Raw genomic sequence first — 19,894 nt, forward strand, 5'->3', positions numbered from 1 at the left:
GTCTCGCCACACTGTCGTGCGCGCGCATGGCATGTGTGTGTGTGTGTGTGTGTGTGTGTGTGTGTGGTACATGAAGGTGAAGGTGTACCCAGGTCTAGTACGACAGTTCCGATGACTCCGGAGGTATCAAGGTGCCCTCCGCGGGTGACCGGCCCAGACTCCAGGTCTGCTCCTCATCGCTGAGGCAGTGCACACCTTCAAAGCTGCGAAAGAATCAGATACATGTAGCTGAGCCTGGATGGGCAAAACGCGAGAGAGCCGCTGGGTCACGAAGCTGGTGCAACGCTGGAGGACAGGCTGGGATGAGTCGACGAGCCGGAGATGGCGACTCGTAGGGGAGCAGCCGCCGGCACCGTGCTTGTTGTCATCGCCGGGAGCTGGCGGCGGCCGCGGGAGTGTATGCGAGCGCCCATCCATCCCCACGCATCCTGGGCACCCAGTGCGTGTGCCGGTGCCGTTGGCCCAACCCTGCCACCATCCGCGGGGCTCGTGGTAGGGGGCAGAGCCGAGGCTGCCAGTTTTCTCCGAGCACGGGCCCGAGTAGGATGTCGCTCGATTGTCTGCGAGAGCCGTGCTGGGTCCGCCGTCGCGCACTCGCGCCAACGAATGACTACTGACGACCGGAAACGCGCTCTCGGCTACTTCGGGTCGCAGAGGTCGCGGTGAGTTGGTGGTGGTGGTGGCGGCGGCACGAGGCTTGCTGGAGAGATCGCGCTACTCACGCCGGGCTCGCTGGTACATGGGCGAAGAGGGCGCGGGGGTGGAAGAGGGACGCTGGAGAGACGACGGCGCGTGTGAGCCGCGCCGGCCGAGTGAAGTCTGATCGAGTCGAGATGAGGAAGAGAAGAAGCACGTGATCGTGCGCCACTGGGATTAACCGAGACAGTGCGAATATGAAGGTTAGTCATCCCTCACCGTCATCCTCTTGCCGACGGGCCTCGTGCTCCGTAGCTGTCTGGCTGATGGCTTGTGTGACTGCGGTGCGATGCGCAGTCTGAACGAAGCGAATTAACGCGGTTAAAGCAGCCCGGAAGTCACACTCGCTCTTTCGAATTTCCGAGAGGGCAGCGCGAGCTGCAAGAAAAATTTCTCTTCGAAGGGAAGAGACGCATTTTTTTTCACCACGGTAACCGACCGTGGTGAGTCGTCCTTTATAGAGAGACAGAGGAGGCAAGAGCAGGCTGAACTGGAGTTATCTTGTCTGTCTTTTGTGCATTCTTTCTTCAGAGGGAAACGAGAAAGGAATACCAAAAACGCCCGTCCCTCTTTGGGACAGACACACACACACACACACACACACACACACACACAGATATGTCTCCCGAACGATATGCGTGACCTTGAGTGATCTTTGGGACCAACTTAACCCTCGACGAAATACCTTGGGGATGATTAATTTCCAAGCCAAGGCTGTTGTCATCCCCGGCACCGGCACCATGCTCTTCTGTTTAGTTTTCCCGTGTCTTCCCGTCGTTGCGCGTCATATTAACGCGTTGCGTGATGTTGACACGTGGCTGGATCACAATCACGCACACTTTTGAAACTTAAAAAGGGGCGGGTATGAGGTATGACGTATGAAGCACGTGACTTGGTCATAAAGAAAAAGAAGGATATAGAGAAGTAGTACGAGTTGGTGCAGTTAGTGCAGTTACAAACCTTTGCGGTCCCAGTGACGAATACCGTTTCGTCGGTGTGGTTCGGACTTGTTACTACTAACACACACACGCACACACACACACACAGTGTTGATCAGCACAACCGCGCACGTGCACATCGCCCTACCGCTGCTTTTTGATTAGAACCAGAAGAGGATATACCACGTTCAGTAGAACCGAGACTAGATCGCTACAACTTTTGGTATGATTTCTTTCATTTTCCATTTCTTCTCTCAGTGTAGCGCTCATAGTGGAGTAGCTACGAGGAAGACGCAATATTTAGATGACGCGTTCAAGCAAGTTTTACACACGTTTTGGGCATCTCCTTAGGCCCGGTCCACAATGGATCCCGAATACGAGTAAGCCTTTACCTTTTTGTTCCAAGTCCTATAATTCTTGAAAAGAGGAGAACCATTTCTCACTCTTTGACAGCTGGAATCTGACCAGCTCGCTTAAAGCTTAAGGATTATGACTGCAGGTAGTAGCGGGAGAGGATCGCTTCTTCTAGTCGGAAATTACGTCATTCTTCGGGTTTCAAGGGAGAAGCCTACAGCTTGCTACATAAAAATCGCGCGAAAATCGTGTTCGCCAGAGGACACTGCTTTCCCAAAGGACACTGCCCAGCTCTTGCCGAGGTGGCTCGGCAAGGACTCCCGCAGGAAGGAGGTCCGGTAGCTTATTGCCGATACATCCGGTAGTCCGGCGCGTTTCGGCCGCCGCAGCCGGCCGCTCCGGACTCCGCTTCTTCATCTCCGCATTTCTCACTTTGTCAGCTCATCTACATCGGCCTGGGCCCGGCTCGTTGACGAATAAAAAATGGCGCCTATTATTCTTTCTTATAGCTCTCGCTGATTGCAGAAAGCAAAGGCCCCAAAACGAGCAACGGGCGAGGAAATGGAATACTCGTCAGTTTGAATTTGCGTGGGAGAATTTTGGCAGATCTTAATCTTTTCTCGCACAGAGGGGATAACAGGGGGCGTATGTGGTGGAGCGTTACGCGGGTCTTTCTCTCTCTCTCTCTCTCTCTGAGTTCTCGCGCCGATAACGTCTGGCGTTTGGCGATCGATTAATTCTCAAGTGGCGCGCGCGATCGCATATGTTACTACATCGAGATAAGGGTATTGGCCGTACTTGTAATTCGCTCGGAAATAGCTGTGATCGAGACCCCCATTTTTGTGCGAAACGCTACAGCAGTGTTGCTAACGTTGCTAACGTTGAGAACTCGCCAAGTCTTCATCTAGTACACACAAGTCGACACAAGTATTATTCGCTCTTCCACATTCAATGATTGGGGCGAAGATGGGACGTACTTGGGTACGTTGAATTGTGCCGCTAGATGGATAGCACTAATTAAGGACATGCTACGGAGGAAGGATAAATAATTACGGAATTTTCTCCACTATAGGGAGAAAAATACCAGGCATTTGTGGCTAGGATCGCACAGTGAGACTATTTTGTTGCTGTTTGAAAAAGAAAGCTCGCAGAAACGAACGATTTCTTCTCTCTCAAGAGTTCCTCTTTGAGAAACAAACAGGTGAACTTTTCATTAGCCGGACTCGACCGCGCTCGCGGTCAGGTTAGGGCCGCTGCGAAGCCCAAAACTCGCGGGGTCCGCGCAGAGGGTTGGCGCGCGGGGGTGGTGCGAGCGTGTAGAACTTTTCAGCGAGCACAATGAGAACGCCACTCGGCCCGGCGACTCCCCCCGCCGCATTGTGCGCGCGGAATTCCTGCGTAACAGGCGGCGTTACGTCGTTATTCGCTCATTAACGCCCGGCGAGACGAAGAGAAAAACACGACGAACAGAGACACAGAAGCAGGAGTGGAAAAAAGAAACGTCGGGGCTTGAGGAGGGCTGGGAAGGGAGACGGAAAAGAGTTCGCTCCGTAGAATACGCGCGGGATCTGTCGTCTCGATCGTCGCGCGCTTCCTTGTTAAGGACTCGCATGCCACCGCGTATACAGCGCGTCACACGCGCCCTGTTAATTGTGTTAATCAACGTTCACACGCGAGTCAGCGAGCGAGCGGATGGAATTCGCGTAGATCCATCTTGATCAACGCTAAAACCGCACACGGGCGTCCGCGCGCGCGCGCGCGCGCGCGTAACGTCCTTTCAGCGATTTTTCCGGCCGGGCCAGCTGCGACCGTACGCGGCGCGCACGTTCTTTCGAGAGAGCTCCCGTAGCTCTCGAGAGCTTTTCGTCCGACACTTGGAACTCATCACGTCGCACGACGGTGTTAATAAATCGAGGTATCGCGCGCGCGGCGCGGCGCGGCGCGACGGTATGCGTTAAGGAGCGAGCGAGCGGACGAACGAACGAACGAACGACGGTGATTTCCACACACGCGAGGGAAGACAGAGGAAAGCCAGAAGGCATAAATCACACAAGTGGGAAGTTCAGCTTCGCCTTCGGCGAGTCATAAATCAATAGCTGTCCGGTCGTACGTGAAATGATTACACCGCACCGGCCGCGCCGCGCCGCGCCGCGCCGCGCCGCGCCGCGCCGCGCCGTGGAGGACGAAGTCGTAACGGAGAGGACGAGAAGACGGAAGAGGCGGAAGGATTCTCTCAAAATTGGCCGTCGTCGCGTCCTCATCGTCTTCGACCTCGACGTCGTCGCCGTCTTCGCCCTCTTCTCCTCGGCTTCCCAGATGTCGGATGCCTGACCAGACGTTTACGCGTTTTTCCGCGCGCGTTTACACGTCTGTCGCGTGCTTGTATCGGAGAGTGGGGGGGGGGAGGGAACAGGATTTCTGTACTCTTGCGCTTTGCTGGAGGGTCAGCGAATGTTTCGAAATTGACAGATTGTCTCAGAGAAAAGGACAGTTGACAGTTACCGAAGTTGTAGTCATACAACTTTGACCTCCGAGCTGTATCTTTTTGTTGTGCAGAAAAAGGAAACAAAATACAGTTACGATATACGTGTACGGTTGTTTTCTTCCACTGTAAGGTAATTATAGGATCGCGCAAGTATATCAAGCGCGCCTTCCTCAGCGTCGTTTGCTCTGTGAATTTGCTCACGGCGAAATCCCGCGCGAAGAATGCACTGATCGTCGAGTCACTCGAATTCCCGAGTGAATCGCTGCTCGCACAATGACAATTTTCTACTCCGAGTTGCCGAGTGAATGTTTTCGCTCGAAATTGAAGAGCACGTTTGACATGCTCTATCGTCACGGAAGGAAATTTAATCTAATCGATCGAGACGTTCATTCGTGCAAGTTGTAAAAATACACTCAACGGTTGGATTAAACTTGGTTTACTCTTGCGACATCTTCAACAAGAGCTCGAGCGAATTCGCACTCGCTTCGAGAGAAGTTTAGACACACCGAGAAGTTTAGACAACGCTTCAAATGTCTCCGGAGGAAATTCCACTCGAGGAGAAGAGCCAGACGATTTTTCGCTCGTACGAAGCAAATTATCCAGTGAATATGCTCGCTCGACATTGAAGAGTGCATCTGAAGATACCGCTGACTATCGCTGACTGACATTTGCTTCAGTTCACCGATTCACATTCACTCGTATAGCAAAAGTTCGCTCAAAGTCGAGCGAGTCACTCGCTCTTGGGACTCCGAGTGGCAGCGTGCGCGCTTCAAGCAACTTTTCGCTCGGTTCGACTTCACCCTCGTTCCTGTGTGATAGAGAGAGAGAGAGAGAGAGAGAGAGAGAGAGAGAGGGAGAGAGAAGGAGAGAGAGAGAGAGAGAGGGAGAGAGAGAGAGAGAGAGAGAATTAGAGATGTGCGACTATTCGAATTCGAATCGAATCGAATCGAATCTAATGTAATTCGATTCGATTCGAATCCGAATTCCTATGATTCGAATCCGAATAATTCGAAAATTTCGAATCGAAGATTCAATTACGAATAAAATATATTAACGTGCATTATATTTACATGCATCAGGTACAAAACGAGCCATCTGGGCCTGTATATTTGAACCCTTAACTTGTAATTAACTCAACTTATAATTAATAACATAATTATAAATTACTTAAAATATTTAAATATATATTTTACTGTAAGATGATATTACAATATCAATATCCCCTTTCATATTAAAATCTTCCATCATTATGTGCATGTTTAATAGTCATGTTAAATTTTTTAATGATTCGATTCGATTCGAATTGGAATGAAATTTCGTAGATTCGATTCGATTCGACATAAAAATTCTTGATTCGCACATCTCTAGTGAGAATCTCCTCTCATTCCGCGTAAGATCTCACCTCGAGACATTCGGCTGGTATACCTTTGTTACTAAACGAAGCGCAGGAGAAAAAGGCGCCGGCTCGCTCATAATCCGGTCAACCTGTCGAGGGGGTTCCGGGCTGGAGGGGGCGCGGTGAGTGTGCCGTTCGCGGAGGTAATTAACTCATCGATTACCCCCCGGAGCGCACAATAACCTCCGTGCATTACTCGCGTGTCAATTAATATTATCGGGCCAGAGTGCCTAGGTAATGGCCGGCGATGGCCGCGTGCGACACCGCGACGAGGAAACGCGCGCGCGCGCGTGCGTGTGCGATCTGATAACGCGCGTTTATCTGCTACGGCTTCAAGCGGCGTACAATGGCGCGCGCGGTCTGGCCCGTCGATGGCGGAAAAATAGTGTATCACACCGACCAGTCACAACGACACCCTCTCCCTCCCCCCCGCTGTCTGCGCGTCCGTCTGTCCGTTAGACCAGCGGCCGTTATTAATCGCGGCGGGATGATGCGCGACACCGGCGTGTTTTAACCCTTTCACTGTTAGTGGGAAGTATCCTTCCCCACCTTTTCTTAATTCAATTTTGCGTTGTAAATCACGTAATTTTGAAGAACTAATCGGGGATTTGAGTTTTCCGGATAACCGAACAGTTGTTCAATATACTCCACAATAGGCTTTTATTATAATTATTTATTTGTGATTATTTATAAGAAATATATATTTATAATTATTTATTTGTGATTATTTATAAGAAATTAAAGTTGAAAAAAAATGGGGGAAAATTTTTAGGGGAAAACCGATTCCTCGGAGAGTATTTGTTCGCAACGAATTTCGATTTCGGCCGCTTTCTAAAATTGTTTATATCTGGGCTCTATAAACTTTATTGTATCATTATAATTTCGCTTAGAATTCGAATCTTGACCTTGTTTTCGACATTATGTATTGGATATTCCCGTGTAGAAAAATCGCGGACGTTGAGTTTGAGTGTATATTGTCTCTGCATAGTCGCGATTTCTTATACACGGGCCTGAGTCCCGTGTCTATCGGGAATAAGTTAGATAAGACATCGAAGACAAGAGAAGACGAAATTGACAAGGATTTCTTCCTCGACTTTCGGCGAGACTTATTGTACCACTTCTTGTAATAGCGCTTTTCGGTGGAGTAACTGTCGGGTGCCATTTAAACTTTTGTTTATTAAATTGCAGTTTTTGTTTAACTTGACGGCATTCAATCGCCTCCCTTCGCTTCTTCTTTAAATATCGCGTTTACGTTGCGAACAGTATTGAATGTAGAGTTCACTGAAATTTTCACCAAATATTTTTCTAATGTTGTACAAAAACATATATTTTCTTCAGTATTCTTTTGCAGGTTAGATTTCTTTTTTATAAACAAATATTTCTGCAAAAACGGCCGAAATTTGATTCTCTTGCACTTTTTAGCTGTACTTTCCTAGTTTTTTCATTCTGTATCTCCATCTTATCCATACTATCAATATTATTTTACTCAAAAATGAATGTTTAATTTCTAGAGTAAGCATAAATATGCAGTATTGAGCATTCTCCCGCATAAATTTTTTCCAGCTCGATCGAGTTCCATCGTCTAGAATCATATGTTCTTATTACGACCTGGTCATTATTTGGTAATAATCGGAATTTTCGTTAATTTTGTACATTATGATCGTCATATTGAGTCCGCCATTTTGAATTTTGCAAGTCTCACTTTAGATTCGTAATCAGCGAGCGAAAAAACGTAGGACTACCAAATATTTGAATAATTTTCTCAAGGGGAGTCGATTCAGCAGAGAAAAGGTTAACGCAGGCTCCACGCAGATCCGCTAGACGCGCACCGATCGTCCCGGCGACGAGGCCGAGTAAGGTAAATTTCACGTCGAGTGCTTTGACCGATAGTTGTCGGCGCGTGCACAGAGAATCGTCGACCAAAGGGAATCGCCGACCACTGACGAGGATCGTTCGATATTTGTGGGATATTTGATCGCGTGATAAAGTAATTATAGACAGGACGTCGTTTTTGTGACGTCCAATTATGTAATGGGATTATGCAATTGGGGTCAGGAAAGCGGCGGTCGGTTTGTGCAGGGAAGATCGATTCCCGTGATTGTAATGATTGCATAATTATAGTCAGGGAAGACATTTGTTTCTAATATCTTTGACTGTAATCGCATCAAATTGTTCGGTACTCGTGACTCCAATTACATAACGATAATCAGGCAAATAGAATAATTATGGCCGGGAAAGTCATGTTTCGCAGACAAAAATTCTTTTCTTATCTGTAGTACTAATTATACGATGGAACAATCATAGTCCAGAAAGCTACATGTTTTTTACGCAGGGAAAATTTTTCGATATTCTCCTGACGATAATTACACACATGCAATTGCATCATTATTAAAATCAAGAAAATCATTTTTGACACACCGAGGGAAAGAATCTTTTGTTGCATCTGTGACGATACAATCGCGTAATGAAATAATTATAGTCGATACAGCGGTAGCGGTAAAATTTAAGAATTTCAATAAGTATTATTCTACTTTGCTAGAGCAACGAAATATGAAACCGTTAGCGAATCGGGAATGATGATAATTTTAGAGACGGAATCATCATCATCGTCTCTCTCTTCTTCTTTCTCTAGCGACCACCTTCTCTCGATATGTCCGTATCAGACTAGGAGCAGAATCCATTAGACACCTTGAAACGTTCCAGCTGCGTAATATGACGTCATTAATCCCGTCTGTAAAAACCGCCTCGAGAGCCGTAACCGCGTCTGGTGGATTGCACCTCAGGTGAGGATGGAGATTAAGGATCGCGGATTAGAGATTACAATCCCGCGGGTCTGATTTCGAGATCTTGACTCGCTTTGACTCGATTGGACATGTTCTAATCCTCCGTCCGCGATCCCCGATCACCAATGTCTGCTCTGATACTGGCTTAACTGGCGCGGTCTGTTCGCGTACACGACGTTGCGATGCCGGTGCGCGCAGGCAATTATACAAGCGGTATGCGTCGTCGAGGCACGAGGGATCGTTTATCAGCGCCGGACCCGGCAGCCTCCGAGGCGGCGGCGCAGGTCGTCTATTATTTCACTTTGCCAAGTATTAATCGAGAGAGAGAGAGAGAGGGAGAGGGAGAGAGAGAGAGAGAGAGAGATTCGGAGCCTCCGGAGATCGGTCGGACGTCCCCCTCTTCATCGGCGGCCGATATCTCGGCTCAGCCCTTCTTCCGCTTTCCACCCCGACCGGGACCCCGACGTCGCGAATTCGCGTGTCCGCCAACGTGTTCAACAACGCGCCCTCCTCTCACGATTTTTCCGGGAACACTCGCATTGAACACTCGCGAGCCGTAGCGTTGATTCTCAAACGCTCGCTTCGCGACCGGAGCGAAGCTTTTTTGCTGCAACGCTGAGATACACGAGCCGTTATAAACTACGTGTAATGCAACTACGGTATTTTTTGCGGGATTTTTTCATCGTATGCGCGTTGCTAATGCACAGCTCGTTGATTATTCAAAGAACGATGCGACAATGCAGCCATCTGTGGCGTGCCTCGCGTTAACGTCCAGAGACAAAGTGGCCCGCAGAAAAAATGCCGGTAAATCAAGATATTTGATTCGTCACGTACTAATGACATTGATTTGGTTACGGAATCAACATACGGAAAAAGAAATTGTTTTCAATAAGAATATACGTATTTTGTGAAACCGTGTAGCTCTCCTCACGGTATTCTCTACTCTAAGTAAAGAAGAACTTAAACAATATTATTTTAGTTTGTTACGTATCTTTTCTCTCGGTGCGGTAATTGAATTGTACCACGTGCTAAGATCGTCACGTCGGTCTGCGTGCGTCATTCACTCGTAAATTTCGGGTGAAAATTTTCGCCCCACGAAGTCCCGAGCAACGGGATTAATGCAAGCCGTACGAATGAAAAATCCGCCGCGAATGTTCACGGCTTCGAGGAACTGACTTTTTCGGGCAAATTTCATTCGAAGAGAGCGAAGCAACGCCACCTTCATCGTCGTCACGAGCGGACATTATACGGTATTCTGTCGTTGTTGCTTTGCAGACCGAGATGGAGGCAGAGCCCGAGTGTACAGACGGTGGTCTGTGCTCGAGCAACAACAACAACAACAACAACAACAACAACAACAACAACAAGAACAACAACAACAATAACACCACCGGCTTCAAGAACAACGGCGTCGCCGCCGTCGTGAAGAAGGACGGCAGCGACAACTACGACGGGATGGAGATGGACTGCGGCGCCTGCGGGGAAAGCGTGCGCGAGCGCACTGTCCTGTGCGTAGGAGGCCGTATTTGGCACTCCAGGTGCCTAAAGTGCTCCGTCTGCTCGAGGCCACTGTACGATCAGCATTCGTGCTTCCTACGAGGGATGCGGCTCTACTGCAGACACGACTACGCCTTGTAAGTGGGAAGTGCGTGCGCACGGAATGCACCCGCTGCACAGTGCGGCCAGATGACATCCTTTGCTTCAAAATTCTCTAGAGGCCTGAATTTCCAACCGATCGTCGACACCAATGGATGAGCTTGATCCTGAATAAATTCCAAAGAGATCTGTCCAGTCGAAATTTTGAAAAAAACTATCGGCTCCAGGGTTCATGGATTTAGGGCTTGTCTTGAAAGTTTCGAGGCTCGAACTTAATGTTTTATAGCTGAATATTCAACGTCGAGTATTATTAGGTTCTCGAGCTACGGCTAGATTGGGTTCTTGGACTATTTCGGGCTCTTAATATATACGGATGCTTTATGCATCCACGAGCTAAAAAGTTCTCGGATTGATAGATTCCTAGGTTGATGGGCTTAAGATCCCTCAAAATCCCTCGGTTTTGTGCCTAACGGGTCTACATTTGATGTTTTTGTATTTTCGGCATAAGAGTTTTGGGTTAATGGCTTTCTGGTTCAAGATCGATGAATCTCGAGGTGTCTGTTGATTGGTTTCATAATTTCAATCCGTTGAATACGCTATTAGATTGAAATAACACTGATAGAAAAATATAGTTGAATTAACTATAATCTGACTATATTTTATAGTTCATTTCGGCGTCAACCATATTTTTATAGTTGGTGGAACCTGCAAAATATAGTAGAATAAACACAAATTTATAGTCAATGATTGTCTTAAATAATTGTTTAGTTACTTTTACCACATACCATATGGTAATTCCTCATTCAAAAATATAGTGAGATTTAATATTCATATAGTTACATCTGTCATCATTTAGCAAATATTCTGGTAATATTGACTATATGAAAGAGTTACTTTACCTACCATTTTATATTTGTATCCATACAATAATTTTAGTTTAACTTACTGTAATTCTTAGTAAAAATATCATATGGTTGGCTATATTATGCCAATATCGTAATTATTACCGATATTATGGTAATGCTTACTATAAATATGATATTTCGGACTATAATTTAATTACTATATCATTATAATTCCAATGATATACTTTTCTCTCAGTGAAGTGTCGAATAATGAGTATTTCACAAGTGTCTCGCGTTTAACGATAATTTTTCCCCTTTTGGGGCTAGTAATTCGAGAAAAAAATTTTTTTTTAATTTTGGCAAGACAGATCTATTCGGAATTTATTCAGGATCAACCTCACTCATTGGTGTCGATGATCGGTTGGAAATTCAGGTCTCTAGAGAAACCAAAGAATATCATCTGCACTGAGAGAAAAGTATTAGTATGATATTTGGAACTATAATGATATAGTAACTAAACTACCGTAGTCCGAAATATCATATTTATAGTAAGCATTACCATAATATCGGTAATAATTACGATATAGGCATAGTATAACCAACCATATAACATTTTTACTAAGAATTATAGTAAGGTAAACTAAAATTATTGTATGGATACAAATATAAAATGGTAGATAAAGTAACTCTTATATATAGTCAATATTACCAGAATATTAGCTAAATGATGACAGATGTAACTATATGAATATTAAATCTCACTATATTCGTGAATGAGAAATTACCATATATGTGGTAAAAGTAACTAAACAATTATTTAAGATAATCATTGACTGTATATTTGTGTTTATTCTACCATATTTCTACTATATTTCCACGAACTATAAAAATATGGTTGACGCCAAAATGAACTACAAAATATAGTGAGATGATAGTTAATTCAACTATACTTTTCTATCAGTGCGGCCCCACTGTGCGCCGGCGGGCGGCAGCAGTGCACGCTACGGCTACCGAGAGATTCCGCGAGCGGGGGTGGGGGGTTGGTTGGGAAGATGAACTAGTTAGCTAAAAGTTGAAGAGTCGGAGAAATTGCGGAAGAAGTTGCGGAGTTAATAACTCTCAGCGCGATTCTGCTCACTTCGGAAGAGTCAACCTTTAACTTTTAAAGCGGTTACCTTCAAGTGCCCTAACTCATTCCTTTTCTTCTTCTCTTTTTAACAAATTGAAACAATCCATCGGTATATTAAGGTCATCGCCGGTCGCTTGTGACGTGAAATCAAAAAGATTGATCCAAGATCGATCCAGGGTCGATCTAAGGTCTGTCCAAAATCTGTCGAGAGTTTATCCAGGATCGATCCAGACTCGATCTGAGGTCTGTTCAGAGTCTATCCAGGATCAATTGAGGATCGGTCCAAAGTAGATCTAGAATCGACTGAGGACTCAGAGTCGATCTAGGATCGAATCAGGTTCCGTCCAGAGTTGATCCGGGGTGATCTGTCCAGAGTGTGTTCAGGATCGATCCAGAATTCGATGGATGACTGCCCGCCGGGAATCTCGGGGGCACCACTTGGTCGCAGCTGCGATCGGAGTGACCGGCCCGATCAACGGGGGGCTACCTGTCCTCCGCGCGAGAGCGAGCGAATCGAACGACAAGACGGTCCACATTCCGCGTGTCGCTATCGCGCGCGCGCGCGCGCCAGTCCATCCGGGATTATAAGCGACCGTTATCGATGAGCCCGATATAATATCTCGCTTCGTCGAGGGCAACTTACGACGGGCGCCCCCCGCTGACGCGATTCGAGATCAGGGTTGGACTAAAGTCCGGCTTAAGAAGACGTTTCTCAGCTACCGCAGCCGACATGGATCGCCTCCTAGAGGGAGAGGGAGAAGGGAAATCGTCTCATACGTGGTTCGACTTACCGAGAAGCTTCCGTGCGCGACTGGACGTCGTCGGGGTCCTCGCAGGGCTCGCTTTCGAAGCTCGCTTCTCTTCCTCTTCCCGAGCCCTCATCTCACCCTCCACCTCCTCCTCCTCCTCCTCCTTCTCTTCGGCCGCGGGCCAAACGACGACGAGCGACGGCGCACTGGCGGTGACTGGTCGGAATGATTCGACTCGCCGCGCCGCGCCGCGCCGCGCCGCGCGGCGATCTTTTGTTCTTCGCGCGAACCGGCGCGGATTGAATCGCCGATCGCGAACCGCGATCTCCCTCGTCCCCCTTCTGCCTGCCCCGCCTGCCGTCCCACGTGGCGATCCGTCGTCGCGTGGGTATTACGGATAGGTATTTTTGCAGATAGACATCCGCAAGAGCGAGCGCGCGCACGCGCGCGTATTGGATGTCCGAGGCGAGCGCGAGCGCGCGAAAGAGAGTCGCCATTGGGTGATTAATGTCTTCCAATGTAGTCTGCCTGTTCGTCTTCTTCTTCTTCTTCTTCTCCTCCTCCTCCTCCTCCTTCTCCTCCTCCTCCTCCTCCTCCTCCTCCTCCTCCTCCTCCTCCGCGGACCTCACGTATAGCCGGCTATTCACGTCACCGCGCATTCGTGTATCACGCATGCTCACGCACGAGCTGCGGAGTCACGTTGACGTCTCGACGTCTCACTGTCTCGCACAGCGGACGCGCGGAAAAAAATAAATATCGCCTGACTTTTTCGCGAGATCTTCCTCACACGCTCTCCCCTCCCCCCTTCTCTCGTCACGGGGCTTTTGTCCCTGCCCGCGCCGCTCCTTACACGTCATGTAAGACACGTGTAATCGATCCGCCCGCTGGAAGCGTCGAGCTTTCATCGCGCGGAATTTCTTCGACTTTCCGTCGTCTCTTCTTCTCCCTCTCTCTCTCTCTCTCTCTCTCTCTCTCTTCCTCGCGATTCAGAGGACCCCGAAGGATTCAAGCGAGGCAACGATTCTCGACTCCGGAGCGATAACCGGCGATAGCTCCGCACTCCGTCACCGCCTGGGAATCGCTGGGGTCCGCGCGCAGGGGGGGGGGGCGGGGGGACGGAAGAAGGGGGGTGGTGGAGGACTATCATTAATTTATCAATGTCCCGAAAGCGGGTTACTTCGCGCTTCGTGTGATCCCGTATACCAAATATACGCGTACGTGTATGTGGGTGCCGAGTCACGAGATGGGACTGCCTAGTGTCAGTGTTCCGGAGGACTGAGGAATTCGCCTCGTAAGGCACCGAAGCCAGCTGCGATCCTCGAACCGTTCCTTCTTCCCTCCTTCAGCCGAGCGCGAGAGCCGCGCGGTGCTTCTTTTCAGGCCGGCGAGGCGCGGGAAGGAGGGAGGGAGGGAGGGAGGGAGGGGGAGGGCGAGCGAGAGAGGAGCGGTCTTTGAAATTAATAAATATTCACCCGACCCCGAGACAGAGAGAGAGAGAGAGAGAGAGAGAGAGAGAGAGACCGGAGAGCCACTTTTACGCTCCTTCGATGCCGGGCCCCTTCGTCCTCCGCCACCCCCTTCACCCCAATCCTTTCCCCGCTTTCGTCGCTTTCGTAGCGATTCGACCGAAAAAAGAAGAAGGAAAAGGGAGGGCGCGCAAGAGAGAAAAAGGAGAGGAAAGGGAGAGAGAAGAGATTCGGGCGTCGAAGTGATTCGTGGTGTCGCGCGCGGCAAAAATCGCTCTATTAGCGGTTAGCGTCCACCTCACCCCCCTGCCCCCTGTGCCGCAATTCCCGCCACCCGCGGCAGCCGCAACGACCGGGGAATTCCGGTTCTCTCGATTCGGTGCGGTCAATGTTAGCAGGCGGGCGGCCGCGGCGGGGCCCGGTCGCGCTGGCGAACGCGGGGACCACCTGCCGCCGATAATCGCGACGTTATCGTCCCCGGCTCGCCGCCGCGCCGCGCCGCGCCGCGCCGCGCCGGGGCACTTAAAGGGCCCGCATACCGCACGATGCCCGCGCCGACGGACGCGCCGCGCTCGGCCAACGAGTGAAAGAATCGCGGCCCTACCCCCCTCCCCACCTCCACCTCGCTTAGGACGCGACGACGTCCCGCGACTGATTTGGTCCGTTTTCTCTTTCTTCGCGCTTTTGCACTCTCTGCGCTTCTCCGTTCCTCTTTCTTTTTCCACCGAGTCTCAGCTCGAGGGCAGCTCTACCTCTGTTCCTCCTTAAGTCCCAGGAAGTTTTGCGAAAGGACAGGTCTCGATTGGAAATGCCGTGAGAGCGGCTTTTCAATCGCTCTGTCTGCTGTGGCATTTCAGCCACGTTGTAAATTAATTTATAATTTAATACGTCTAAATGTGTTAATGACGTTTATTATGACAGCCATCGCCGATCGGGTTTAACAAGAAATGAGGCTTTCTCGCATTTTTCGCGGCAAATGGCCGTAATCAGCAATTCGTATGCGAAGGCCTTTACACACACAGTCGCTGTGTACGATAAAACTGCGATAACCTCGCGTCCTGCGAGACCCGTGATCCGCGCTACCGAGACGACGTAATTAACCGCGCTCGCTGATACGTGCGCGATTCTCCGTCGTGGTGCTCTCGCACTCGGATCCCCGCGATCGTACATACATCGTGCGCGGGGTCGACGAGCGAGAACGAGCGCCTAACTTAATCCCCCGTTGACTTATAGGGCCCGCCTATGTGGAAGAACAAATGAATAAATTAGGGCGGGGCCGTTTGGTAGCCGACGTACGGCCCTGAAGATTTATAGATACCCAATACCAGTTCTCGCCGCCGGATACACGGGATTCCCCCGGCTTCGTCCACTTCTACCTTGCCATGCGTGTGTGTGTGTGTGTGTGTGTGTTGTGTCCTCGTACTCGGCTACGGACGTGGAAGGACTAAGGGCTACACAGAGGGTGGGAGGGAGAAAGGGTGGCGCCGTTATTTACTCGAAATGACACTCTCGTCGCTCGGCGCTGAGCTCTCGCTCGCGCGTCCTGAGCCCTTCGGGCCCTCGGGGTCCTCCTTCCGAGGACTGGATCGCGTAGACTCGCGCGATTACGACAGGCGCAGGTGGAGTTACCTTTCCTCTGGAAGCAGGCTGGATGGATCGGAGAAATAAAGGAATCGAGCTCGCGCGCTCGGTCGGAGAGGACGGCGCTCGTGAAGCACCGCGGCGTGGCGGCCGTGAAACGGAAACCGCCAGGTGTCCCTTGCGACGGGAACGGGCCTCTCGACGAGTCCTCTAGCTCGTCGGTCTCTCCGAGGTCTCTAGCTCCTAGGCGTGCCCTTTGCGCGATCACCATAACCAATAATATCCCGAAAACATCGCGTCATGCGACGATGACTATGCAGACGCGAAGACTAATCCCTCCGTGAGCTTACCATATTTTTCCATACAATAACGTCGTGCTCGATCGGTCGTTGATGCATTCTTCGTCTACTTTTTCTTCTTCTTCTTCTTCTTCTTCTTCTTCTTCGTCGTCGTCGTCGTCGTCGTTCCTACCCTCTTCCTCTTCTTCTTATATCCTTGTTTTATTCTCTGTCTTCTTCTCTCTCCTATCCCCCTTGTACTTCTTATTTATCTTTCTCCTTTTCCTCTCCTTCGTCCCCTCTTCTCCCTTTCTCTCCTCTCTCTCTCTCTCTCTCTCTCTCTCTCTTCTTCTTCTCTTCTTCTACTTCGCGCACTCTCGTGCAAGTTGCGCGAACCTCTGCTGAATTTCACCTTCTATCCCTTCTTCGATTCCTACCGTTATTCCCGCTGGATCTCGTGCTACTTTCTTCTTCGGCCTCTCTCTCTCTCTCTCTCTCTCTCTCTCTCTTTTCCTCCCTTTCTCGCGCCGACCTCCCTCGTAGATATCTACTTCTCGTTCCCGTCGGCACGAACTCAAAGAGGCCCGTGTTTCATTTGTACGGGATCGGAAGCCGCGCGACTGAGACATCGAGATAATCTCGACGTAATCTACCTCACGAATCGTGATACGGTCCCTAAACCGAGGCTCCGCGCCTCGTCGGAAGGACATCGCGCGGCTGAGTAGTATGTTAATGAGGACAAGGAAGAGGACGCTGCCGGGTCCTCGCGCGCCCGGGGACCGTGAATGAATCTTCTCCGTCGTCGGCGGGATAAAAATAGTTCTTTCGTTCCGTGACCGCGGCTAACCCGCGATACACCGCGAGATCGCGTCTATTAGCGTCCATGCGTGTCCGCGCGGCTCCCATCAGGCAGGGAAGAGAAAAGGGAAGGGAAGAAGAGAAAGAGTGGCGTCATGCCTCTCGAAATTTCTCGCTAAGTGACTTAACGTATAAAGCAAAGGTTTGAGCCTGAAAGAAGTTGAACTTGAAGAAAAGTTTGTGGTTCTTCAAGCGGCGGTGAAATCCTTCTGTGTGATTTGTGCAAATAAACCGATCGACCGTAAATCGATCGATCAGAGGGAATTTCTTCAATTTTTCGAGCAAGGATATTCATCTGGGCGATTCCGGGCGAATTTCTTCCTTCAGGAAAGTCGCTCGAGACTCGAAGCGACTCGGCCCCGGCGACTGTTTTCGTCGGCGACTCGGCGAGATACGAATAACCTGAAGCTCGAGTCGCGTCTCAGGTTGCTCTTCTCCCTGAAGAGATAAACTCACGAGCATTCGCGAAGCGTCGGGAAGAAATTCGGACGCGGCGGCGAGCGGAGATTAGATCGACAATTATGACACTCAGTTGATTAGTCTCCGACGCAAAAGAGGGTCGCTGCCGGAGCAAGACGCTAAGAGCGAGAGGCGTCTCAGCGTCTTGCTCATACGTACGGCTCTGCCGTTGTTCGTGTTCACAGGGCGTTCGGCGCGAAATGCGCGAAATGCGGCCGCAGCGTCGGCGCCGGCGACTGGGTGCGAAGGGCCAGAGAGAGGATTTACCACCTGGCCTGCTTCGCCTGCGACGCCTGCTCGCGTCAGTTGTCGACGGGGGAGCAGTTCGCGCTGTTGGACGCGCGGCTCCTCTGCAAGGCCCACTACCTGGACGTGGTCGAGGGTAACAACACGTCTTCGTCGGAGGACTGCGACTCCGAGCACGGCGGCAAGGGCAGCAAGACGAAGCGCGTGAGGACGACCTTCACCGAGGAGCAGCTGTCAGTGTTGCAGGCCAACTTCCAGTTGGACAGCAATCCCGACGGTCAGGATCTCGAGAGAATCGCTCAAGTGACCGGCCTGAGCAAGCGAGTCACGCAAGTCTGGTTTCAGAATTCCCGCGCGCGGCAGAAGAAGCACAGCGGCAAGATTAAGACGCAGAGTAAGTTAAGGCGCGCGATCGCGCTCGGTGGAGGCCGCGGCCTCCTGCAGCTTCGTTTGTCCGTCTGTCGCGCGAGGAACACGGGGCGAGTGCTCGGAGCTCTCCTGCGGTTTACTTGCGCCGGAAAGTCTCTCTCGGTTTCGATGAAATTTCATTCTTACTCGATTTGCCTCCCAAGCGCGGAGGTAATTCCACTCGAAGTAATTTCGAACAGACTACCACCAATTGATGAAAGTCGTCGAGCAGCAATTGAATCCAATAACGAGCGAGTGAATCGGAGTATTTATCTCTTCGATTCTTTTTTCCTCAAAGTCATACGATAATATTAATTCGTTGGTCGATTCAGAGTGGAAAATTGAAATTTCCTCAGCTCGGCTTCTCGAGCGGGAATTTCGAGTGTCGCGGAGAGAAAAGGAGACATCTCGCGGGATCTCCTTTTTCCACCGCGCGTTTCTCGCGCGGTGAACTCGCGAACGAAACCCTCGACGAAGCACAGCTCACCTCGACGACTCGACTATCCGTATTTTCAAATTCGCCCTTTCTCGTGTGCTCGTAGTGCACCACTCGCCACCGATACAACATCACGCACCGGTCGACCTGTACCCCGGCGGAGTGAACGTGGTCGGCGCTTATCTGGGCGGCTATCAGGCCGGTAGCGCCGGCAGCGAGAGTCCAGGTAGTCCATTAACGCCTCTGACGCCGCTCACGCCGCTCACACCGACCACGCCGAACCATTTGCAGGCGCAATTCTGCCACCCGGGCTAATTCGACGCAAGGATCCGCGCTTTCGCCGCGAGATCGCCGCTCGTGTCACGTCCGGCGACTCCATGCACCCATCGTGCATGCGTGTGGAATCTTCCCCGAATCATTCGTACCATCCCCCCCCCTCCCGCTCCCCCTGTCTTCTATTTTGTACATAGCGACCGAGATCAAATAAAGAAAGAGAAGAAAAGAGTGCGTGCGAAGGCGTTTGATATTGATAAAAGAAAAAAGGAAGGATAACGTAACGCGAGCGCGCGGAAAAGTACGCGGAAATTGCGTACTGGGCCTTAGGCTACGCTTATTTATTCCAAGCTCAACTCGGTTTTCACTCGGTGTTCACGCGGATTCGATGTCCGCGCGAAAGACATCCGGGGAGAGACACGGAGGACAATGCGAGAGGAAGCGCGGAGTCGCTCTCGAGCTCCGAGCGATTCCGGCTGATTACGTCGTCGCACATCCCTCCGTTCGCGAGTCTTCGCCATAGACAGATCTTTAAGTAAGTTACACGTAAGTTGTATATAGGTGAGTTCTTGCTTTTGTACATATACCGAACTACGCGTAGGAAGAAACGGGGAGTAAGAGAGAGAGAGAGAGAGAGGGAAGAAGAGATGCGAGAATTTGATATCCATGCGCAATTGTTGCTGCAATATTGTGCTGTTATTATAATAAAACGCCTTCCGTTATATAATCTCGTCGGAATAATTTCCCTCTCCGCCTCCTCCGCACTCTCCATATCCATCCGTCTCTCTTGCGCTCCTCCGATCGTCTATCGATATATATATATATATATGTATATATATATGTGAGACATCGCGGTTATTTATTGCAACGTCCTTGGGGAGAACGTCGCGCGGAAAGGAAAGATCGAGGGGAGGGATC

At 50.0% G+C, this 19,894-nt stretch overlaps 1 protein-coding gene across 1 annotated transcript; it reads left to right on the forward strand.

Annotated features, from left to right (window-relative positions):
- The first annotated feature begins 102 nt into the window (after nucleotides 1-102).
- Nucleotides 103-19,767, forward strand: LOC105189687 (LIM/homeobox protein Awh). Its single transcript, XM_011151957.3, has 4 exons — nucleotides 103-899; nucleotides 9,928-10,286; nucleotides 17,799-18,253; nucleotides 18,810-19,767. The coding sequence occupies exons 1-4, from the start codon at nucleotides 894-896 to the stop codon at nucleotides 19,016-19,018; spliced, it is 1,029 nt and encodes a 342-aa protein (XP_011150259.2). The 5' UTR covers nucleotides 103-893; the 3' UTR covers nucleotides 19,019-19,767.
- Nucleotides 19,768-19,894: the final 127 nt, after the last annotated feature.

This window comes from Harpegnathos saltator, unplaced genomic scaffold (genome assembly GCF_003227715.2).
Source record: "Harpegnathos saltator strain DR-91 unplaced genomic scaffold, Hsal_v8.6 scaffold7, whole genome shotgun sequence".
NCBI classification, from domain to species: Eukaryota; Metazoa; Arthropoda; class Insecta; order Hymenoptera; family Formicidae; genus Harpegnathos; species Harpegnathos saltator.